Raw genomic sequence first — 25,448 nt, 5'->3', positions numbered from 1 at the left:
CTGAAATTCATATAAAGCTTGTGTAGTTTTCATGTTATTATGCTTTTTTTGTGTTCAAAGAAATTATTCCCAAAGTCTTAAGTACTAATTCGACTATAAGATATTATAAGCTATAGCTATAGCCTAAGCCGATACCATAGTTGAAATAGCTTCGTTCCAAAAATCTTAGATTTCATATATAAGAAAATGCTGCTTATAAAGGGTGATTTTTTGACAGATCGCGCGTGATTTATGCAAGCTGTCATGTTATTTTTTTCAGTATTATTTGGCATTTCACCAATGAAAGACTTACGCCTGAACAACGTTTACAAATCGTTCAACTTTATTACGAAAATTCACGTTCTATAAAGAATGTGTTTCGCGCTCTTAGCTCAACTTAAGGTCAACATAATCGGCTTACTGAGCGTACTATTCGCAACACCATCACCCATCTTAAGACCACGCATTCGTTATTGGATAATGTTCGACCGAAAAGATCACGTCCAGCATGCAGTGAAGAAGATATAGCAGTCGTAGTTGAGAGTATACACGAAGACCGTAAGTGTCGTTTCGGCGCTGTTCGCAGAAACTCGGACTGACATATGGAACGACTTGGCGCATTTTAGGTCGATATCATAAATAAAAAATGTACAAAATACAGCTTGTGCAAGAACTAAAATACAGCCTTTGCAAGAGACATCGCCTGCCTTCATGGGCTCTTGAAAGTTTCCAAGATGATCCGACGTTTTCGAGACAAATTTTTTTCAGCGGTGAGGTCCATTTATAGCTCAAGGGATAAGTTGCCATATTTGGGATGAAGAACAAGCTGAACAAATTCAAGAGCTGTCATTTCATCTAGAAAAAACAAGGGTTTGGTGTGGTTTGTGGACGGTGGTTCCACCGGGTCCATATTTCTTCAAAAGTGAGGCCGGTAAGAACGTAACCGTCAATGGCGACCATTATCGCGCCATGAAAATCGACTATTTGATGCCTGAAATTGAAGCTCTTGATCTCGATTTAAAAAGACTGCGCCATTTCACCCACATCGCAGCCATCAATGGATTTTTTGAGAGGACACTTCGGTGAATGAATTTCATGTTTTGAACCGGTCGAGTGGCAGCCAAGATCGTGTGATATCATACCGTTAGACTCTTTCCTGTGGCGATATGTAAAGTCTAAAGTCTGTGCGGACAATCTCACTTCGATTCAAGCCTTGGAGCAAAACATCACGCGTGTTATTCGCGAGTTATCGTGGAATTGCTCGAACGAGTCATCGAAAAATGGACTCAACGGAGGAACCAACGCAAACGTAGGCAGCGACTACATTTGACAGAGATAACCCTTAAAAAATAAATGCCAGAGAATGTTCTTTCGAATGATAATGAATATTCTCCATTAAATTTGAAGTTTCTGTGTTTTTCTTTAGAAAGGTAGGGAACCTCGAAATAGCTCACCAGTTACTAAGCTATTAAAAAGAGGGTAGTGTCTAAAGCCTAAAACGGTACTATAGTTGAAACGGTATCATTCCAAAATTTTATTAAATTTTGCCAAAAAAAAGTTAAATCTTAAAAAGCCTGGCTATCTGAATACACTTTCAAGGGCACCTCATACTTTGGTGCGATCGCCAAATGTTTTCAATTTATCACTTAGCTGCTTATTTTTTGAGGTCTCTTGTCAAAGAGATTTACATGTGTATGGAATGACTAAATTACCCAGTCGATTTCAATACCAGAGAGTATATGGATACACCTTAAAAGTGGTAGTTCTTTTTTCTATAACAGTATATTTAAGTTATACTAGTTGCTTGTTCGATTCGCCAAATTTTTAAGAGTTTCGAATTTTTCAGATTTGCTATTGTCAGGAAAACTAAAAATGTTGGTAAGGAAATTCGTATGGGTCGAATGACATTGAATTTTAAAGCGCTTTTTCAAATCCGTCAGTCATTTGTCAGGCTGCTTAAGTTGAGCGTTGAAGAAAAAGATTTTGCCAACTACATTGCTGACCCTCCAAAGTCATCAAAGTTATTCATTTTAAAGACTTTACTAAATCCTACATTTTATGGGATAATACCAAAAAAGGGCCGACTGTTTCATACAAGACACAAATAAAGAAATATTTTTCTTTTTCAATGCAGCACTTTATTAATCAGAAATTTAAATTCTTCTCATATATTATATGCTTGCGGCTGCGGGTCTTTCAGTTTCTCCTCTGTAATTAGTGTAAGCCACGGTTAAGTATGGTGCCATGAAGCAAAGGTGTTACAATTTGTTGGGTGGTGATCAATGGCTCGACAATATGTACCGAAGCAGGCAATGCAGACAGTGCGGGCAGTGCGGCCAAGCGTGGCTCCTCCTGGTAAGTGGTTAGGAGTGGTGCCGAGTGCAAAAATCCGGGACGGGCGAAAGCCATTGCGAAGAAGCAAAACAATACGAGCTGAAATAAAGTTGTAGTGATGAATTGTTGTATTTTGGTAAAAGGTTTGCTCTTATGAATATTTATCTTCTGCTTACCAACTTAAACATTGTGATTATTTGTTTGCTAGTTAAGAACTGTAAGTATAAAGATGCACACTCGTTGAGTTAATGTTGTTCGGTAAGCTGTCAGCCGGTGTTTATATACTAATTTCAAATGTTTGAGCCTCCGGCGTTTGTGTTTGCTGCACTTTTGTGTCTTCCTTGCTTAGTGCTGGTGGCAATTGAATAATTTGTAATTCTATAACAGTACGTGGGTTTTTGAAGTTCAGCCGCTGACAGTTTTTGGTCAAAAGTTGCAACATCATTAAAAAATATCATATTTTACTCCACTTGCATGTATTTCGACTATGCGTAGACATAGTTCTCAAGTTACCTTATTAGAATGTCTTGTAAGTCTTTATATTATTTCCAAATGTTGCACCGCTTTGTCTTTGAGCTTGCTTGAAGTTTAACGGTATCCATGTTTTCGATCTGCAGTGAATTCGAAGTAGATACTCATATGTAGGTATCACAATACGCAGGAGGAAGTGACTATTTTAGGTATTTGGGTGCATATGTCTTTGCGGTCCTTCTCCAGTTTCTCCTTCTTTTTTAGTGGTACGAGATACGTATAAACACCGCTTACGCGGTTTTAGCCGGGTTTACAACAGCGCGTCAGTCGTTCTTCATTTTCCTTGTTTGATGTCAATTGGAGATTCCAAGTGAAGTCAGGTCCTTCTCCATCTGGTTTTTCCAACGGAATGGAGATCTTGCTCTTCCTCTGCTTCCCTGGCAGGTTCTATGTCGAATACTCTCAGAGCTGGAGTGTTTTCATCCATTCGGACAACATGACTTAGACAGCTGCCGCTGTCTCTTAATGCGCTGAACTATGTCAAAATTGTCGTATATCTCGTTCAGCTCATCGTTCCATAGACTGACTATAAATCTTCTGCAGAACTTTTCTCTGGAAAATTTATTAAAAAATTAATTCTTTGTTTAGCTGTATTGCATATAACATATACGTAGCGCCTTCTTGGTGGAACCAGAGATCTTCAACATCAGCATCCTCTAATTCTGGCACGAAAAAGTCATTAATCATGGTTCTTTAGTGTTCCACATTGACAGGAACATTATGACCGCCTTTATTTTTGAAAAAATATGAACCAGTGATTGCTTTAGCTCTTCGAGCCCATGAAACGCAACTTGTCATGGCCTCTCAACAATGGTCTGTCGATTCTCATCACTGCAAATGCGACAATTGGGCCCATTCACCGAACGTGCGACACGCTTGATGGTCATTTTGTTTCATTTTTTGAACGAGATATAGTTTGTAAGCCTACAAACCAAGATCTACAGCAAAATCTTTTATAATATGGTGGACACAGTTTAAGGTGTTGCACTGGCAGATGAACTTATTCAGGTCTTCTTCGATACTCTGATCCACAGCAGCAATAGCGTCTTCGGTGCGTACTGTACATTGTCTTTGAGTATGGGCATTATTCACTAGAGTAATTGTGGTTTGAAATCGATCCATAGTTGCTCGAGTTATCGACTTGTTGGGCGATTATTGAAGCCAGTGCGCGATACATCGCGGGATTGAAACCAACCATCATTTATAAAAAAACGCCCGTTAGAATTAAAATATATTTTATAATTGGCTCGACAAATGGTTAAACATTGACAAAACGAACTTAGTAATACCTACTTACCTAACAACCATAGACCATTATGGCATAAAATTATGTGCATATCAAAGAAAACATAATCCATTTTTATAAAATTTGAGTGTTTTTTGGAAAGTGTTCAATACCTATTCTTGAGTAATATTTACTCTAAAAAATTGTTCAGCATTTCTTTCAGAAATCACAGTGTTTGGGAAGTTGTTAAAACGACCGAACTGGTATACTGATGATTTGCATAGTCTTAAACATAGATCTTAAGGCAATAATTTAATAGTTAATTTTTTTTTATTTCAAAGAAAAACCTATTGACTCCAAGTTGACCGAATACAGGGTTGGATGCTAGTGCATACATATATTTTGTAATTGTAAGAAAAAATTTTTGTGGAGAAGTAAATTTCCTACAAAACTATTAGTTTTGCGATTTATAATGCTTTGCTCATTGAGTTGTAACGGGTGATCCTTTTCGATGCTCCCTACTTTTTTAAGAAAAAACATAAAAACTTCATATTTAATGGGGGAATGTTTATTATCATTCGAAAAAACATTCTTTGGCTCTTATTATTTGAAGATTATCTCTTCTAAATGTTGGCAGCGGTTACGTTTCTAATTTTCGTTGACTAATTTGATCATTTCGACTGGTAACTGGCGAATGCCACGTGATGTATTGCTCTAAGGTCTGATTCGAAGCGGGATTGTCCGCATAAACTTTAGACTTTATATATCCCCACAGAAAAAAATATAACGTGTGATATAACTTGATTTTGGTGGCCAATTGACCTGGCAAAAACGTAAAATTATCTGCTCATCGAAGTGTTCTATCAATAAATCTACTGATTGTTGCGATGTGGCGGAAATGGCGCTGTCTTGTTGAAACGAAATGTCGCTGAGATCACGAGCTTCAATTTCAGTCATCAAAGAGTCGCGATAATGGTCGTCATTGACGGCTACGTTCTCACAGACATCATTTTGGAAGAAATATAGGCCTATGATTCCACTGACCCACAAACCACACCAAACCGTTGTTTTTCAGAATAAAATGGCAGCTCTTGAATATCTTCATGTTGTTCTTTGTTCAAAATGCAGCAATTGTGTTTGTTTACATATGCATTGAGCCAGAAATGGGCCTCATCGTTGAACAAAATTTGACTCGATAACGTCAAATATTTTTAAAAATTTTCAAGACTTCATAGATTGAAGCTAAGTCGCTTCAGAAAGTCGAGCGGCTTCAGCTCTTGCTCTTGCTCAGCTGTATTTTGTAAGCTTTTTATTTAAGACCTCAATGTAAAATGCGTCAAGTCGTTGTATACAGCAGTCCGAGTTGCTGCAAACGGCAACGAATCGACTCTCCACGGTCTTCGTGTATACTCTCAGCTACGGCTGATATATTTTATTCACTGCGTGCTGGACGTGGTCTTTTTTGATAAAATATTATAAAAAAAAGGAAATGAATGCTTGGTCTCAATATGGGTGCTGGTGTTGCGAATACTACATACGTTCTGTAGGCCGGTTTTTTTACCATAAGTTGAGCAAAGCCCGAAACAAATTATTAACAGAACGTGAATTTTTTAATAAAGTTAAATTTTTCAAAAGTTGTTCAGGCGTTAATCTTTGTGAGACAATACTGAATAAAAATAACATGACAGCTTGACACGACTCTATATAGGCTATAGAAAAAAGCACCTCTACTCGTAAAATCTATAAAACGAAATAATATTTCAACAAGTTGGAAGCGAGATATGAATTTTTCTATCTGATAATAAGAAAAAAACAGAAAACTGTTACTTCTCGTTACAATTAAGAGCTCATATATAGATATACATTCTTAGAGGCGTCTAAGGACCTAATTGTCAAAGTACATACCTTGCGAAAAAAATATTTTTTTTACCTACCCTAATGTGTATGTTTATATATGTGAGTAGTGGTATTTAAGCTACAGTGCTAACAATACGTTGCGGTGTATTCTAAATATGTATGTATGTATGTATATATGTAATAAAAATTGGGTACGCGGATCACAAAACAACAAAATAAAGAAGATATATATATATTTCTAAATAATGAAAGCGTATCGTATGCGAATATATATCATATGTTGAAATGAGTGCTCATCCTTCTGTACTAAATACCCATCAACATGAGGGATTTTGACTGGCATGAAATTAATTATGAACTTTAGCCGACGGGCAATTACATATGAAGTATTTAACTCTATAAGATGGAGTTTGGTATAAAAGATGCAGTATCTAGATAATTGGTAGTAATCACTAAATCTACGCACGCGCTCTACTTAACGCAGTCAAAATATGAACGTAAACAAAGGTTGGCATATAACGGCGTCAACGAACCAATTTAAATGTTTATTCTTTAATTTTATAGGTGCAGTGCTGATCATAACATCATTTCATATTATCATTGCTAGCAGTCGGCCATTCGTTTGTGTACCAACGTTATTTCTACAGACTCCTTCACAAATTTTCCTTTCAACGTTGGCAGAACACTCAGTTGATTCAAGCAGTGGGCGCCAGCTAAGTAGTCTTAGTGGAGATTACGAGAATGCAACGGCCGCTTTGGAACAAATTTCGGCCAATTGGTCAGCTGACGATTCAGTAGTTATTTTACTGACTTCGCCGGAAGTGGATACGAAATATTTACCCGTAAATGTATTTGACGAACTTAATCAGCATATAAAATACTACTATGTGTTACTACAGCGTAAAGGTTACTCGTTATATAAGGTGATTAAAAAGACGTTATTGTATGGTAAACCAACTCAAACGGGCTATCATTTAGCACTTAAGCCAGTGGGTAATTTTTCCGTAAATTTTGGTTTCACATTTCATTTAGGAACAAGCGGTGGTTTTAATTTTTCTTGAACAAACATTTGTAAGCCAATAAAGATATAATTATTATAAAACGAAAATGATTTATTTAATTCGTTCCATTATTTTAATAAGCATAAAGTCTAAACTTTCCTACTGGCTCATGCAAATAACAAACACACCTATTTACAAGACGAAGTCGACGTTGTGAAACTGTGGTGCGCATTTAGGCGCCTTTGGTAAGGCAACCGCTACAGTGACGTCAAATATTAAGTGCAGTAGGAAATCTTCACTTTGTTACCGTTAAGGAATGTGTTGCTATTTTTCCGGATCTAAGCTGAATTATCATTTTATCCTAGAGAGTAAGCTGTGGGGGAAGAATAATACCGAGGAGAGAGCAAGGCAAACATTGGCTGACTGCAGAAGACATAAAAGTTGAGATTTCTCATTAAAACTAGTTCTTTGGTTCTATGGAACTATTGGTAAGCTATTAATATATAATGGAATACTCTTTAAAGAAAACATGAGAATGCTCAAATGTGTGCGAAATAGGTTTTTTTCCGTTTTTGTATTTTTGTATCTTTTTCTATTTTTGAATACTGCCAATTAAAAGTAATCCCGTTTAAGTGATGTTACTAATTGACAATGCTCCAGGTACTCCTCCCGAAACTATAATTGTCTTCGATTCACGAGTGAAAATTGTATTTTTTCGAGCAAAAAATAACTGCATGCTTCAACCAATGGTTGGACTACGAAGTCATTAAAAAATTTAAATCTTACTACACAAGTCGATCATCTGTAGATCTACATGAAACTATGAGACAAAACTATGAGCTTTCACTTGAAAAACTTTTGTAAGCAATTCAATCTTTTATATTATATTTTATATATTGATGCTGCAAGATTTACTGAACAATCTTGGAATGAGGTTTCATAAATCTCTTGGAATGGTGTCTTGAAAAAAAATTGTCCATGTTTTTCACCACTGAAAACCCAAGGATTACTAGTTTTAAGTCCTAAATAAGTTATAGCAGAAGTTGTCTATATCGCCAAACAACTAAATTTAAAGGCCGATCATGATGGCGTACAAGAATTGCTAGATTCACACATTCAAGAGCAAACAATTGACGAGGTTATAGAAATGAAGATATTGAACAAATTTATTCGCTAGACCAAGCTGAATGAACGAACGATTTTCTGCCCGAATTACACACCTGCTCTCTGAGAGCATTTCATACCAATTCAGTATAAGGGAAAAGTGGGACGGAATTTCAGGCTCCTTACGTACAGCTGCAAACGAAATCATTGACTTTCGTAAAGGTCGAAAGAACAACTTGCACGATGAGGTGTGCCGAGTCGCAGTGGAGGCTGCCTACTTCGTACCTACGTTACAGTCGACCACAACACGTGCGGGATATGATAGATACCGAGAGTTGAAAAGGGAAGCGAGACGCATTTGCAGACAGAAAAAGAAAGAGGGCGAAATGCGTGAGTATGAAGAGCTTGACAAGCTGGCCGACAGGGGTAATGCTCGAAAATTCTACGAAAAAATGCGGCGGCTTACAGAAGGTTTCAAGACCGGAGCATACTCTTGTAGAACATCCAGATGTGATTTAGTGACCGATGCCCAGAGCATACTAAAATTATGGAGAGAACACTTCTCCAGCTTGCTGAATGGCAGTGAAAGTATAACGCCAGGAGAAGGCGAACCCGATTCCCCAATCGATGACGATGGAGCAGACGTTCCATTGCCCGACCATGGAGAAGTTCGAATAGCGATTACCCGTTTGAAGAAGAAAGCGGCGGGGGCCAATTAATTGCCTGCCCAACTAGTTCAATATGGCGAGAAAGAACTGATGAGTAGCATGTATCCCCTTCTTTCTAGAATATGGTCAGAAGAAAGCAAGCCTGAAGATTGGAATTTAAATGTGCTCTGCCCAATACACATAAAGGGAGACCCCACAATTTGCGTCATCTACCGTGGGATAAGCCTCTTCAATATTGCATATAAGATTTCATAGAGCGTATTGTGTGAAAGATCAAAGCCCACCATTAACAAACTGGTTGGACCATATCAGGGTGGCTTTAGGCCTAGCAAATCAACAATTGGCCAGGTATTTACCACGCGCCAAGTTTTGGAAAAGACCCGTGAAAAAAGGATCGACACACATCACTTCTTCGTCGATTTTAAGGCTGCTTTTGACAGCACGAAAAGAAGCATAAAGACAGCTTCTTTATCACTATGTCTGAATCTGGTATTTCCGCAAAACTAATTCGGCTGTATAAATTGAGATTGGGCAATACCAAAAGCTCCGTCAGGATCGGGAAGAACCTTTCCAAGCCGTTTGATATCATAATAAGTTTCAGACAAGGCAATTCCTTATCGTGCGACTTCTTCCATCTACTGCTGGACAAAAAAAATTATATCTGTAGATCTTAATAGAGAAAGTACAATCTTCTACAAGATTGTCCAAGTGCTAGCGTACATCGATGCATTGATGTACAGCTGCACCATTAGTCATAACTTCGAAGTTGTAGATAATTTCCCCTATCTTGGAACCAGCATTAATACCAACAACGACGTCAGCCTCCGTCCTCCAACGAGGAATATCTCTTGCCAACAGGTGTTACTTCGGACTATGTAGGAAATCGAGAAGTAAAGTGCTCTGTCGACGAACAAATACCAAACTCTACAAACCACTCATCATCCCTGTCGTGCTTTATGGTGCAGAGGCATAGACGATGATTGTCATCTTATGAGTCGACGTTACGAGCTTTCGCGAGAAGCTTTATGGTGCTTTACGCATTGTCAAAGACGAATATCGCGTTCTATGGAACGATGAGCTGTACGACTTATACGACGACATTGACATAATTCAGCTAATTAGGAGGCTAGGATGGATGAAAACACTCCATCTCCGTGAGTATTCGACACAGTACACTCCGAACTATGAGTCGCTGGGCTAGCACAGTTCAACAACTAGCACAGTCGAAAAATTCTTCCGTCCCAAGTTGAAAATGGCTTTCCGTCTTTCTTAATTCTAAGGATTTTAAAAACATTAATTCATAAAAACAGATTGCGCAGTCAGAAGAAATTTTATGTCGCTTCACATTTACAACTTTACTAGAGCTTTGATTAGTTGCGTTCTCTGCGCTGCGTCGGCGGACAGCCACTTCAGCGATATTACTTACAAACTTAATCAGCAATGGCAGTCACGTTGCATTGCTGCCGGCTACGAAAAGTGCGCAAGCGAAGCAAAACAAAATGTGTATAACAAGCTTTTAAAATGAAAGAGTAAACGTATATGCACACACCGACATTTGTATATATTTTGAAGCATAATGACGCTCTGGTGAAATTGCATAATTTTGACAATTCCTTAAAGAGCTGTCACTAACTAGACAATGCTCGGCTGCTTTGCCACGCTATGTATGTAAATGTGTGTATGTGGCTTTGAGATCCAAAAAAGGGAATGTGTTGCGGGTAATAGGAGTCATGGCTACCACGTTTCTGCTTCTGCTTTTAACTCTTACTACGCTTGGTAAAAACCAAGTACCAACTAGCCGAATTGGCGCTCAAGGTTCTTGATTATGGGTTATGTTTATAATATAGCTGTCTTAATATATAAACCTCTGCAAACCCAACTTACCGCAGCAAAGCAGTTTAACTACTCGCCAATCACACATATTCAGCAGTAACGCGCTTCTCAGTCAAATTAAAAATTAACAAAATGTTCAAGTACATCGCCTTCGTCCTTTTGGTCCTGGCTGCCGTCGCCCGTGCTGAGCCCAAACCCAGCGTGTTCGCGTACACAGCGCCCGTGGTCGCCGCCGCGCCTTCAGCTGCCATCTACACCCGTGAGTACCATGGCAACTTTGCGGCGCCCTACCTGGCTTCACCCTACGTGGCACCAGCACCGTACTTCGCCTCGCCCTACGCAGCTTCACCGTATTACGCGTCGCCTTACGCTCCTGCCTACACCGCACCGCTTTTGTTGAAGAAGTGAATGCAATTGTGTGCTGTTTTAGTGATTTACGATTTTATAGCAAAAAATATATTTACGATAAACAAATTATACGATATTGTTGATAAATTCATGTGTCTGCAATAAAATGTGAGTTTTCGGAAGAAAACATAAAATGAATTGTGATAATGTTTTAAACTCGTATAGTCCCAGTGTATTTCCACTGCTTCACTTGACCTTTGATACTCGTATTATGTATTAATATGCTGGTGCAACTGTGGTGGTCTCCATAACTGTCCGCTCTCTATATAAACAAACAGTTATTTTTGCCCAAGCGTTGTTCATTTATTCGCATTCATTTCAATTATAATCATTGCCCTTCCTCAAGGTCTCTGTGTTTATCACCGCTTTGGTGCAGCCGCACCGGAAGTAACACTTTTTCTTTTAAGCCTAACTCTTATACATATGTATAGTATGTCTGTGTGCATTCATTCGGTTCTAAAGCACGTCATTGGTGATATGAGCGGTTATTATTGTTTTGCAGACATTAACCGCTTCGTATTTGCAAAAAAATATCAATTGTTATATTCTTGCAACATGTTGCTACTGACTGTAGTAGTTTTGTTCATCTAATGGTGGTTTGTTTGTTTGTATCATCTAAAAATAATCTAGTTAGATATAAGGTTATATATACATATGATGTATATATAAATGATATATGTATATATTATAAATGATCAGGATGACGAGGCGAGTTGAAATGATGGGCGTGACACCGCCCATATTTAGGTGAAAATCCATATCTTGTGACCAATCTCAACCAAAATCGTTACTTGATATTAACCATTCCTTCACACAATTTTAAATTCCATCTGGTTCTTTCACTTTCCAATCAATGTATCCGGATAAAACTTTGTACAGATAGTGCCCTCAAGGTATTTCATCTTGCATCGAAATCGGACTATAACTTTTCAAAAACGTATTTTGTCGGCTTTGAAACTTTGAAATTTCAAGAGTACAAAATGATCGGTTAGACCCGAGCTTAGGCTTTCCTTACTTGTTAAAAGTTATCTTCAGAGTTATTATTGTTGCATAAATAGCAGAATTAGGCGATGAGTAACATCCGAAGTTCTAATCCTGTATGTAATGTCGACCGAATGTCGGACTCAGGAAGCGATGTGTTGCTCGAACCGAACCATTGTTTTGGTAATAAATTGGAACGAATTGTAAACGTTGTTCCGGACTAAGTCTATTATTTATAAAATGGCAAATCTAGTGACATCGCGACGACAGAGTAAAATAAAGATCTGATTTTTTTTGTTACTCCACGTCGCAATGGTCGCTCTCAGAGTTTGTCCCCCAACTTTCAACTGTGACATATCCGTTAAATTCAATTGAAAGTATGTGATTTTACAATTTTGGAATGCATCTTTGTAAAGTCTATCACTATTAAAAGATTAATCGAAAGATGATTTTCTCAAAAGATATAAACTTCAAAAACTGAAGAGTATTTTAAAAATTAATATTTTTCATTGTTAAAATTACATTGTTAGTGTACGAATTGCTTCCAACTTTTATAATAAATTTTACTAATAAAAAAATTTCTTGTTATTTTACACAAATATTAAATTAAACTAGTTTTCACTTTTCCAGTTACATCGAGGCAGTTGGAATGAGTCAGTTTCACGTTTCTAGTGTAAGAAAACCCTGTTTTTGTCCGTCGTTTGTTTGATTAAAGAGAGTAATTATTTTTTTTTTATTAAATACTCTACAATTGTAAAAAAAAATTATACTTTTTTATGAAATAATGTTCTATAATTTGTACTGCGGTATTTTATATGTTAAAAATGGGATAAAGTTGAAATGTTCGATCAAGTAGTTTTGAAGTGACATGTGAGCACGTTGACATTTGAAAATGATTATAGTTTATTAGCCGAATTCTGTAAAGCCGCATTTTTCTCCGATAAATGAGTCGTTAGAGTTACATGCGTTAAAGATCAGGAGACTAATAAGACGATTTAAGAAAATCTATCGACTTAAAATTATACCAGGACATAGGGTTGATCAAGTTTGTTAAAATGTTTGTAAGACAAAAAAAGATTGAAAGAAAAACCTAAACATTCACTTTTGGCAAAACGCTTTTGTACCCCCTTAACAAATGCAACAACGTCAGGCTATGTCGATTTATTAACGCAGAAAAACTCTTCCAACAGGTATTACTACGGAGCTAGTCCCTCAGTTTTTGAAAAGACATCGATCTCATCTTGGTCCTTTTCATTCAAAGAAGCTGCACATTTTTCGGAACTGCCGATATTGGCCAACTGCAGATTACCTCTATAGCTGCCAAATAAACTGAACGATGGTGTTACATCTTCGGTGCAGCCGCAGTTAACGATTTGCGTGTTTAAACATAATTCTTTCATTTTTCAGTATGATCATCAAATCTTTCAATAATTTAGGAACAAATGTTAGTAACTAATATCGATAGTACTACGGCTCCACTGTATCTTAACCAACAAATATATAATATAAGAAATTTGACACAGCTACGAACAATTACGTGTCGAAAGAGAAGTCTCGTGTCATATATAGTAAAAATCTTAACGCCAATATACGCTTAATTTCAATGAGCAGATCTTTAGGCGAAGATATAAACATATATTTTTCAAAAAACTTTTAAAAACTCTATATTAGCTTCATGTAAATCGAAAATTTTAAGGCGCGGCAATACAAATCGTTGATCATAAAAGTTGGTCCAGCTGTGCCTGAGTTATAAATATTACTGTGCTGCGTATGTTGGTGTGTGTTTACCCTATATATTATATAAAAATGTTTATGGCGTTTTATTCGCGGTGGTGGACTTATCTTCCGGTTCGAAACGCTGGGCAGTACTTGATAAGGATGCATGGGCTTATATTGTGGCGAATATATTATATTTTACTTAAAGTCTGGATGTATGTAATTCCATATGTCAATATATTATTACAGCAAATGCATATCAGCAGACTAACATCCATTTCCTTAATCGCTTCAGACATTGGAGACTTTCATCTGAGCAGACTTCAGCTTACAAGTGGAATTTAGTTGCTTTACAGCGGTCGCCTGGTGAATTTGTTCCGTTCGCGAAAATGACACGACTTCTAAATAATATACAACTAATTTTAATCCTGCAAGTAGTGCTAAACGGTATCGCCGCCACCGAGGATATCACATTGAAGTGCGATGAATTCGAGCGCATGTACGATATGTCCACAAGTGAAGCTTATTGCACGGTGTCCGGCTTCGTCGTGTCGCACAGTCAAATCGTTAAAATACAAAAATATCCCAAAGCGAACAATACGAAATTTATGAAATTCTACGATTCACGCCTCCTTTATATACCCTTCAAATTGTTCGATGTCTTTGCCTATCTGAAGACACTGGACGTGTCGTTTACGGAGATTTTGGATGTGCCACGCAACACTTTCGGCGCAGCGAGCAATTTGAGCATACTCAACATGAGCAACAACAACATTACACAAATAACCACATCTGTTTTTATGGGCGCCAGCAATTTGATGCGGCTCGATCTGAGTCACAATCGTATTGAGGTGCTGAATGAGAACGCCTTCAAAGGCTTAAGTAGTTTAGACAAGTTGCAGCTCTCATATAACTCCATACGCAAGTTGCCGAAAGATCTGCTGCTGGAGAATCAGTATTTGTCAACAATAGCGATTAACAACAATCGCTTGGAGTACATTGAACCCGAAGTATTCAATCGTTTGCGACGCATTGTTGACGTCAACTTATCCTACAACAATATCTATCGCTTACATCCGGACAGCTTTCAGTCAGCATATGGTTTGGAGAATCTGCTGTTGACCGCCAATAATTTGACCGAATTCGAGATGGGTAATAAAAGCATACTGACACAGCTGCAGGTGGATTACAATAATTTAACGCGTATTTACGTTAACGGTACCAAACATGTGCGTGCCGATCACAATCGCATCACCGAAGTGCAAATGATCAATACACTGTTCTTGGAAACCTTAATACTTGGCTCGAATAATCTGAGCGATATTAAGAATATCACGAATATCACCGGTCTGCTGCAGCTGGACTTGGCTAACAACCCGATTGGACCGGTCAATATCACGACGTTTGATCGCTTGAAACGGCTCCGTGTGCTTTCATTGCGTGCGATCGGTTTGTGGCAACTTACTTTTGGCATGTTCTCCAAGCAGGTGAATTTGGAGACACTCGATTTGTCTTATAATAATCTAACCGAAGTGAATTTGGATATGTTTGTGCCGTATCTGTCCAACCTGCGTTATCTTTATATCGATGGCAATAATTTGACCGAAGTACATGGTAAAGGTGGCTTCTCGTATGTCTTCCCGAATCTCTCCAAACTCGGCGTATCGCGCAACCAGTTCAATTGTACCTACTTGCATACACTACTGGTGCCGCCGCAACTCTCCACTTCGGTGATGCTGCACATCGAGCCAGAGGAAAATGCTGCCGAGCGCTCACACATACGCGATGTATCCTGCGTCAGCACTTCGAAGGGTGTGGATAAGGCCGCGCTACAAGAGGTCGAGCATGAGTTGAACGATATGAACACGTTACAAGCAGTGCTGCAACAATCGATGAATACATTGCGTCTGCACGAGAAACGTCTGGAGTTGTATTTGTTGCTGATGAAGATCGCTTTGCTGGCGATGGTCGTGCTTTTGGTCGGCGTTGTGGTGGTTTATGCGTGGAAAATCAAGCGACGCGAGTACTTCTCCAGACGGGGAGCGAGTATTGTTTTTCATTCTAGTGCAACAGTCAATTCAAATATAGAGCATTGTGCCGAATGAGTGATGTGGCGAATGCAGCGGAAAGAATACCAAAGAGAACTTCAAGTGATTATGTAAAAAATACTCTCCACAAATGTTGCGAATAAAACTAAGAACCTAAGATAAGAAAACTCTATAAAAAGAAAGTGTGTTACAATAATGTGCCGCAGTTCAAATAAAAAATAAAAGATAATAAATAAAATATATACAAAAAATATGAAAAAAGTGAAAATCTTTCGATGTATTTAATAAAAGTGTTTTTGTTTCAGCATTTCATTTCCTGCTATCATGCACTACTCGAATCAGTGGATTATTTATTATATTGCGAAATTTTGGCACGGGTTTTCTTAGCTTACTGCCTTAAAGAGGGAATAATAATATATATAATACTCATAAATCATTCGCAGAATTTCTACGAACAAACAAAAATCCTCCGTATAAGATTTACTATTCATCGAAACTGTAGTGTTATTGTTATACCAAGATTCTGTAACGACAATCTTCTAATATTACGTCTGATAAAGTTCACCTAAAGTTCAGAAGCTTGAGCTTGATCATAAACAGTGCTCGTCTTCCCCGAGTGCATATCTAACACGAAAAAGCTTCTAAATCGTCTACTGTGGTCAAAAAATTGTACATAAGCCTCGCTTGAAAACCCATTCCTCGAAATATTTTCTTTCTAGGCTGATATGACTGTCAGTGACATTTGAATCTGAAGTTCATAAAATGCATTCGGTGATTTTTACGATTAGTGAAATTATTCAAGAAAGAAGTTCCATTAAATTTTGTGAGCGGAATCAAATTTAGGGTGCTGAAACGTTCAGAATGTTGGAAAAGGCCTTCGGTGACAATTGTTTGTCGCGAGCAAGTGTTTTTGATTGGTACAAATAATTGAAAGAGGGTCGAGAACGCGTTGACGACAAAGCACGTCCAGAACGGCCATCAAAATCAACTGATGATCAACACGTCAGTAAAATAAAATAATTGGTGCTTGAGAATCGACGATTAACAGTCAGAGATTTTACTGGCATCGCTAGAATATCGGAAGGAAGAGTGAAAACCATTTTGAAAGTTCAATTGGGCCTTTGAAAGGTGAAATTGATTCCAAAATCACACAATTTTTTCGAGAAAAAGCGTCGTATTAATGCCTGTGAAACAAATTTTAAAATGATAAGATGTCAAAAAACGTAATATAGGCAATGAGTCTTGGATCTATGCTTACGACCCGGAAATGAACGATCAATCGGCCGAATGACAAGGCAGAGGTGAGCCGTAGTCGAAAAACCACGTCACAACAAGTCAAAAATCAAAGTTATGTTGACAGTTTTCTTCTTTTCGGTGGCCCCCGCTTTCTTTCCGAACGGCCAAACAATCAACAAGAAAATTATTTCTTTCTAATTTTCTGAGTGACATGCGGTAAACGGCAACGAAAGCAAAGCAACAAAATCTACGTAAAAGCTTCAAAAGGCGCAAAAATTCATTGTGGTCACCATCCAGCTGCTGTAATGGTTTGGTGGGGAGTTGAATGTTTTCACTTCTGTGAAAAAGGGATTAAAACTTGGCAAAAGTGATGAAGTTCTAGAAGGCTTGATAAAACAGTGAAGAAGTACTCTCTTCGATGAGGATCATTAGATCTCCCAGCAACAAGGTAAACATCACGTAGCAGCAGCTTAAAAGCAATGTTCCTGCTCTTATACTAGCTGCAGATAGCCATATGAAAGGGCATTTTTGAAACAATTGGACTAAAGTTGGTAATCAGAGTTGGAGGACAAAGAAATTTGCAGAGTCTCAAAAATTTTTTCTTGAGTAGCGTCGCCTATACTTATAGAAATCGTCTTGTTGAAACCAAATGTCGCTGAGATCACAAGCTTCATTTTCAGACGTCAAATAGTTGGTTTTTATGGCGGCATAACGGTCACCATTGACAGTTACGTTCTCACTGTCATAATTTTTTAAGAAATATGGACCGATGATTCCATCCTTTGAGGTTGTTATTCGTCCCAAAAGCGGTTATTTTGTTTGTTTAAATGTGCCCAAAAAATAAGGTGACATTTGAATTTAAACTGCGCGCGTCGAAGGATTTGGAGAATTATTTTTTTTTTTTAGGTTGGTAGTACTGTCAGTCACATTTATGTCAAATTTCATTTCAAAATATTCATTAGTGTTTGAGATACGTGTCGTTTTGTGAGCTGCTAAAAGTGAGTTTTTCGTTTTTTGCGATGTCGAAATTTATTGAGCAAAGAATTTGCATTAAATTTTGTTTACGGAATCAATTTTCTGCTGCGGATACGTTGAGGATGATGCAGAAAGCCTTTGGTGATGAGGCTTTGTCTAAAAAAATGTTTACAAGTGGTATAGTGATTTCCAAGCCGGCCGTGAACGTGTCGAAGACAAAGAGCGTCCAGGGCGACCATCAACCTCAACCGACGAAGCTCACGTTCAACAAATCAAAGATTTGATATTGAAAAACCGTCGATTAACAATTAGAGACCTTGCTGATGAAGTTGGCATATCGAAAGGCTCAGCCAATACCATTTTGAAGGATGTTTTGGGCCTTAAGCGCGTCAAATCTCGACTGGTACCGAAAACATTGAATTCTTTGGAAAAAAGGCGTCGCGTTGAAGTGTGTGAAACGATGCTTTCCGACTACGAGGGTGTCATGAAACGCATTATAACTGGCGATGAGACTTGGATTTATGTTTACGATCCCGAAACAACCGATCAATCGAGCGAATATCGTGCCAAAAGAGAGCCGAGACCAAAAAAATCGCGCCAAACTCGCTCAAAAATCAAGGTCATGTTGACTGTTTTCTTCGATTATCGTGGTGTTGTGCATTATGAACTCCTTCCAACCGGTCAAACAGTCAACAAGGAATATTATTTGAACGTTATGCGTCGTTTGCGTAACGCTATCCGCCTAAAAAGGCCGGAATTGTGGAAAGAAATTCTTGGTTTTTACACCACGATAATGCACCATCCCATACTGTCCTCGTAAATCGTGATCATTTCGCCAAAAGCTCAACACATATCGTTCCGCAACCACCGTATTCACCTGATCTGGCGCCGTGCGACTTCTGGCTGTTCACCAAGCTCAAAAGACCGCTCCGGGGACACCGTTTTTATACGATAGAGGAGATTCAAGCCGCAGCGAAGACGGAACTGAAGGCCATCCCGGAAAGTGACTACAACCAGTGTTTCGAAGATTGGAAAATCCGTTGGCATAAGTGCATTGCATCGGGAGGGGATTACTTTGAAGGGGATGAAATTGGTTTGGAAGAATAAATAAAGAATTTTCAAAATAAATACAATGTCACCTTATTTTTTGGGCACAGTAGGCCAGTGTGGGCATCATCGCTAAACAAAATTTCGCTCGAAAATGTCGGATCTTCTTGGAAAGCTCATAGAGCGAAGCGATGTCACTTGGGAATGTCGAGTGACTTCTGTTTTTGCACAAGCTGTATTTTTTAACGCTTTCCAGGTTCACATTGTAAAATTAGGGAGAAAGTTATTATCAACTATGTCAGGCTATAATAGACAACGCGGTAATTTGGAGCAAGTATTGAATAAACTTCAGCTATAGCAGAATTACATTTTTTTATAATTATTACATTGTTCCCTTCATACACTTTGTACCCTTTATACACTTTGAAACACGAAAACGTTGGATTTTGCTTAAAATTGAACCCACATTTTGAACCCACGTGCGTGCGTTTATGAAATTGTTTCGTGAGACTTAGTATTGCGAGTTGTGCGACAGTGTTGCTGTTGCTATAAAAAAAATTATGAAATGGAAATTTTTGAGTTAATTAAACAATATTTTTGAAAAAAATTATTTTAAAATTATTTCTCAACATGGATCATGTGAGTAATATACATACATATGTATATTCTGGATGGTAAGTTGCAAGTTCTTCAACTTGTTGAGTACACCTTACTTTATAATACACGAAGCGGTCATATTCCCCAACTGTTCAGAAACTGTTATTTTCTGCATCTTTATTAACACTGAACGCAATTTTGATTTGAACTTCATTTGTTTCCTTTGAATGCATGCGATTGATCAACGATATTCAACGGTGTGCATGTGCAAACTCTTTGCAACCATTTCTGTGAATTCACCTCGAAATTGTTCTTGCTTTTGCTATACTTTCAGTACGTGTTTGCAATAATATTCGCAGGCAGCTGGAAATATTCGACTTTGAGACGGCAACAGTGAGCAATGGACGGTAGCAACCACATACATCACGCCCTCCGCCTGCTCACACCCCTTCGGTTTTGTTATAAATCAGTCAGTAGTGCTATCAATCTGTTCGGTACTCATAGTTGACCGACAATTAGTATTTGCAAACACGTACGCCGACTAAACACATCGCTGAGCCTTGACTGGCGCTCAATCCACACTTCGGCCCACATCGGGCGCAGGGCATAATGGGAGCTCTTATTTCGTCCGTATGTGTGCATAACAATTTTTGGCAAACAAACGGGCTTTGTGGATCGAAGCTCTGTTCTGTAGAACAACGGCGGGTGGACATGCGGTGGAAGGGCGACTGAAAAGATTCGCAAAATGCGCGACAAGTAGAAATGCAAAATAAACCAATGACGTTGCCCACAACGCGCTTATTAAGGCAATTGGAATTAAAAGTGTATTAAATACATTTACGACTGTGTGCGTGATGTTACCAGATCTACTGCATACACATAAATATTCAAAACAAAAAATATTAAATAAAACAAAGCATTTAATTTAAATATTTTGGCGGGCAGATGGATAATGTTCACGGCATTTACTGGCAGGCGTTGAGTTGCTGCTAAAATATGCTTAGTCTGGTATATAAGCTGGCTAGATTTTTTTGTAGAATCGTAGTACAACTTCAGCACTTCGCTAGTTAGCAACTTCGCAGCAAACAAACAACAATCAAAATGTTCAAATCGGTAAATATTTTAAATAGTGAACATTAAAAATATAATATTAACTTGTAACATTATCTTACATTACTCGCTTACAGTGTGTTCTTTTCGCCGTTTTCGCTTTGATCGCCTGCGCTTCAGCTAAGCCCGCCGTGGTCGCCTACAGCGCTCCAGCTGTGGTTACCGCTCAGAGCTCGCAATACATTGCACGCAATTACAATGGTGTTGCTGCTGCCCCCGTCGTCGCCGCCGCCTACACCGCACCCGCCGTAGCTGCCGCTCCCGTTGCCGCCGCATACACCGCCCCAGTTGCTGCTGCCTACACCGCCCCGGTTGCGGCTGCATACAGTGCTCCCGTTGCCGCAGCTTACAGCGCTCCAGTCGCTTCTTACGCCAATTATTACCCTTACAACGCCGCTTACACCGTGGCTTACTAAATGTTGGATCGAATGTGGAAATTAAATCCATAATGCTACTCAGGGCTAATTCTAAATGAACAAAATGGAATAAGGCAGCTAAATTGGACTATTGCTAAGGAAAAAGTTCATCTAACAGATAAATTATATAGTTTGTGATCATTTTAGAGATTTGTAACCAGTTTTTTGGCCGCATACCTGCATTGTACATTGTTAATAGGCTATATAAATGGAATAATATAAATCCTCCAAAATTGTTGACAAAAATATAATTGTTTACTTTACCTGTGCTAATTACGTTTTGAAGGTTAAAACTAAGATTTTTAGGTGACTCTCATATTCCATTCAAAATGTTTCCATTCAAAAAGTTTTCAAAGTTTAAAGTTATGGCCAAGAATGTAGCTTTTTTTAATGATTTGACATTATGTTTTAAAATGATTTCGGGCAAATGGCCGTTAAACTGCACGATCTTGAAGGCAACGCTAAAGGTCGACGACGCAAAATAAATTTTTTGTTTCGCCCAAATCAACAAAAATGATCCAGTGAAGAATAATTTCCTATGCCCACAGAGCACACCAAGCAGTGACTTTTTTGAGGATCTTTATAATGGTTTGTGGATTATCATAATTACAAATTTGTTTATTAACGTATTCATTCAACCAAAAGTGAGCTTCAGCTGTACAAAATTATGAATATGAAAATATTGTGAAAATCGAGATCGTTGGCCCCGTGTTGAGCCCCTTTGCCCAACGTGCGACTTGGTTGATGACCGTTCGGCTCATTTCTTGCACAAATATTATGTTGAAAGCCCACAAACGAAGATTCTTTCGCAAAATCCTCCAAAAAGTCGATATTCGCAGCAATAGCGTCTTCAATGTTCACTGTACGGCGTCTCTGAGATTGCGCAATATCCACTTGAGAAAATGTATTGTGAAACAGATCCTTGGTTGCTCGAATAATTGACTCAGATGGACAATTATGTCTGCCAAATATTGGACGCAGGGTGTGATGCGACGCGCGAAACGAACCATTACTTTGATTATACATTATATATTTGCACGATTAAATAATCTTAAGTGGAAAATGAAAATATATTTGTGTCAATTCTATTCTAAATAATAATAGATAATAATGCTCTTTCCCTCTCTCATGCACTGGTGCTACACAGCTGCTGTAAGACCAATTCTGCTCTACGGTGCAGTGGTAGGGTGGACAGGCGTACGGAAATCCACCTGCTGGAAGCCAATGAAAAGGGTTCAGAAGCTCGCTGCGCTGTACATAAAGGGGAATTTAAGAACAACTCCAACAACGGCTCTTGAACTGGTACTAAACCTGACACCTATTGATCTGTTTTCTGAAAACTGAACAGCAAAATCGGCGAGACGCCTACTAGCTACTGAAGGGGCCATCGCCCCGGGCGCAACTTCTTGGGGGCGGCAAAATGGTATTTAAGAACTTCAATTCGGGCAAAAATTCCTGCAAATTGTGTCAAAAGTGTAAAAGATATAGGGCGAAAATGAGTTTTTTCTATGGCTTTTAATAAGATGTCTTGTAAATTTACTGTCAATTTCCTCAAAAACCGTATTGTGAGAATTTTGGAACTTCAGAATTTGCGGGGCGTTCCTAAATTTTATATACTTAATCTTTTAATTTGCTGAACCACTACAGTATATTTCAAGCTGAGGCCTTCGCTACCGCGAAAGCCGCGGATCTAATCTCTAATGCCCTTGCAGGCATTTCCAGAGTCAACAGCTACGTATAAGTACATCCAAGCAAGGCAGTAATCTCGTATCGAATATCGGCCAGAAGTGTCTTGGGAGGCAGGGCAGCAGTGTAAAGTGTTGCCAGAAGCAAGCAATTTCACTTTTACTGGGTACCAGGCTACAAAGGCATCGATGGCAATAAAATAGTGGACGAGATTGCCAAGAACGGTGTACGACTAACACCCGAAAACGCGATCAACATGGACACAAATTGTCTATGCGAAGATTTGGACAGAAGCATGGTAAATAAAAAAAACACGATGAAACGAACTAACGAGGTGCAAAAGTCATGTGCAAAACGGTAGATCGGAAGTACATAACATTCCTATTTGGAGAGACTGTAGGAACACGATCGGAATACTAACTGGTCACTGTCTGGTGGCGACACACGTCCACTCATCGAGCTGATATCACTCTGTTTAAAAGTTCTGAGATAGCAGGATACAAAAAGTTCCAATTTATGCCCACGTTACATACATCGTTTCCAGACATTCTAATGTGTAGGATAGCAGCTCAGTTATTGGTAAAAGGATGGCAAGTATTCGGCTATGAGAATGTCTAAGGCCGAAATTGCTAGAAATTTACAAGTATACTGAATATTTAGGCCCTAATTCATCAATTGGCAATAAATTTTCTTATCCGTGATTTCAAAGTTGATTCTGGAGAGATTACGCTCCGCTAGAAACTTAGCTCGTTCACATTAGAGCCATATCTTAGTTATATCTTGTCTGTTTTGAAAAATATGTTATTGCTCTGCAACCTAGATCTTAAATGTTCTGCTAAATACTGTTGTTGTTCTTTTGGAACTTGGACTTGTGTTTGACTTGTGTTTAAAATCACTTAAAGTCCTCAGCTCTATATTTATTATAATAGTTTTTTTTATAAAATTATGGACCAATTGTAACTCCCGTTATAAAGAACGTCCTTTTGGAAAACGCTGAGCATTGATACGTAAATTTTGTATTAACTTAGCGACAGTAAGAAAAATGTTATAGAATAAGTTTGATTTGTACCTTCACTCATAAATATACGTATAAGTATATTCGTAATGCTGGTGAATATCTTTAACATTTCCTTAGAGAACTAGAACTGGACATCTTGCAGATGGAGCTGTTCACACTTTTACAGAGGGAAATGTAAACGTTTTCGAAATATTTAAGACCCTCGATCGTACATGCAATCTTTTTTTATTGAAGTTTTCGGGATACCGTGAGCAACCTGTCTTCTCGAAATGCTGATCATTTTAATCACTGAAACTGTATGTTTGATGAATGTAGCAGCCTCCAGTTATAGTGTTTTGATGCGATAATAGATTTCTGGTTCCCCTATCTTCCCCTATCTCTTCTTGAACTTCGTGTTTTTTGAAACAACCTTGCATACAATAAAACCACCATACGATAATAAGACATTTACCTATCAAGTGATGCTGCTGAAGTACTAGCCAGCATGCCGCTTATTGACTTCCAGGGAGACGAATACGCGCGACTATACCAGCTATCAGAGCTAACTACAAAGCCGAAAAAGCAGAGAGGACCAATGGCCTTACAATGTGGCAGCAGCAGTAGCAAACCTCAGCCAAAGGATAGTGGACCCACAGACTGATCCTAGACATTCATTCGTCGATAGAGACATGTGTACTTAAATTTCCACCTAACCCAAATACTCAAATTAGTCATGACGTTAATTCGCCTAAGTGCACAGAGTGCATAGAAGACTCCGAATACGTATTATTTCATTACCTCCGTTTTTATACCCTGAACAGGGTACATTAAGTTTGTCACGAAGTTTGTAACACCCAGAAGGAAGCGTCGGAGACCCTATAAAGTGTATATATAAATGATCAGTATGTTGAGCTGAGTCGATTTAGCCATGTCCGTCTGTCTGTCTGTTTGTCTGTCTGTCCGTCTGTCCGTCCGTCTGTATATATACGAACTAGTCCCTCAGTTTATAAGATATCGTTTTGAAAATTTGCAAACTTCATTTTCTCTTCAAGAAGCTACTCATTTGTCGGAACAGCCGATATCGGACCACTATAACATATAGCTGCCATATAAACTGAACGATCGGAATCAAGTTCTTGTATGGAAAACTTTCACATTTGACAATTTATCTTCAGCAAATTTGATATAGATTATTTTCTAAGGCAACAATATAATCCCCGAAGAAATTGTCGGTTAACAATCAGATGAACGATCGGAACTTTTTATGCATTTGACACTTCACGAAATATAGTATATCCCTGAAGAAATTGTTCTGCTTAACATATAAACTGAATGATCGGAATCAAATGCTTGCATGGGAAACTTCCTCATTTGACGATATATCTTCACGAAATTTGGTATATATTGTTTCCTAAAGCAACAATGTAATCTCCGAAGAAATTGATCAGATCGGCTCACTATAGCATATAGCTGCCATACAAACCAAACGATCGTAGTCAAGGGCTTGTATGAAAAGCTTTTGCATTTGATTGATCAGAAGTCAGTACGCACGTAGTACGTACAATAGGATATGTATTTTTCTCTCCTATGAAGAAATACGTAATCAAGTGGTTCCGTAGGATAGACATGAGTTGGGAGTAGGTAAGGTTTAGCGGATTAAAGTTCCGCAGTCGGGCTTTTGATGCTTCCCCTAACTATA

At 38.4% G+C, this 25,448-nt stretch overlaps 4 protein-coding genes across 4 annotated transcripts; 3 read left to right on the top strand and 1 right to left on the bottom strand.

Moving 5' to 3' along the window:
• Positions 1–2,094: 2,094 nt before the first annotated feature.
• Positions 2,095–2,587, bottom strand: LOC126762903 (uncharacterized). Its single transcript, XM_050479949.1, has 2 exons — positions 2,490–2,587; positions 2,095–2,412 (listed from the first exon to the last, which is right to left on the bottom strand). The coding sequence occupies exons 1-2, from the start codon at positions 2,499–2,501 to the stop codon at positions 2,194–2,196; spliced, it is 231 nt and encodes a 76-aa protein (XP_050335906.1). The 5' UTR covers positions 2,502–2,587; the 3' UTR covers positions 2,095–2,193.
• An 8,020-nt stretch (positions 2,588–10,607) lies between these two features.
• LOC126762901 (vitelline membrane protein Vm26Ab) lies at positions 10,608–10,940 on the top strand. Its single transcript, XM_050479946.1, has one exon. The coding sequence runs from the start codon at positions 10,665–10,667 to the stop codon at positions 10,938–10,940; it is 276 nt and encodes a 91-aa protein (XP_050335903.1). The 5' UTR covers positions 10,608–10,664.
• Positions 10,941–13,974: 3,034 nt separating this feature from the next.
• Positions 13,975–15,953, top strand: LOC126762857 (leucine-rich repeats and immunoglobulin-like domains protein 1). Its single transcript, XM_050479899.1, has one exon. The coding sequence runs from the start codon at positions 14,027–14,029 to the stop codon at positions 15,740–15,742; it is 1,716 nt and encodes a 571-aa protein (XP_050335856.1). The 5' UTR covers positions 13,975–14,026; the 3' UTR covers positions 15,743–15,953.
• A 4,123-nt stretch (positions 15,954–20,076) lies between these two features.
• LOC126762885 (cuticle protein 16.5) lies at positions 20,077–21,324 on the top strand. Its single transcript, XM_050479931.1, has 2 exons — positions 20,077–20,653; positions 20,728–21,324. The coding sequence occupies exons 1-2, from the start codon at positions 20,642–20,644 to the stop codon at positions 21,064–21,066; spliced, it is 351 nt and encodes a 116-aa protein (XP_050335888.1). The 5' UTR covers positions 20,077–20,641; the 3' UTR covers positions 21,067–21,324.
• Positions 21,325–25,448: the final 4,124 nt, after the last annotated feature.

This window comes from Bactrocera neohumeralis, chromosome 6 (genome assembly GCF_024586455.1).
Source record: "Bactrocera neohumeralis isolate Rockhampton chromosome 6, APGP_CSIRO_Bneo_wtdbg2-racon-allhic-juicebox.fasta_v2, whole genome shotgun sequence".
NCBI classification, from domain to species: Eukaryota; Metazoa; Arthropoda; class Insecta; order Diptera; family Tephritidae; genus Bactrocera; species Bactrocera neohumeralis.
The sequence above is the reverse complement of the archived record's forward strand: the minus strand, read 5'-3'. Positions and strand labels throughout refer to the sequence as shown.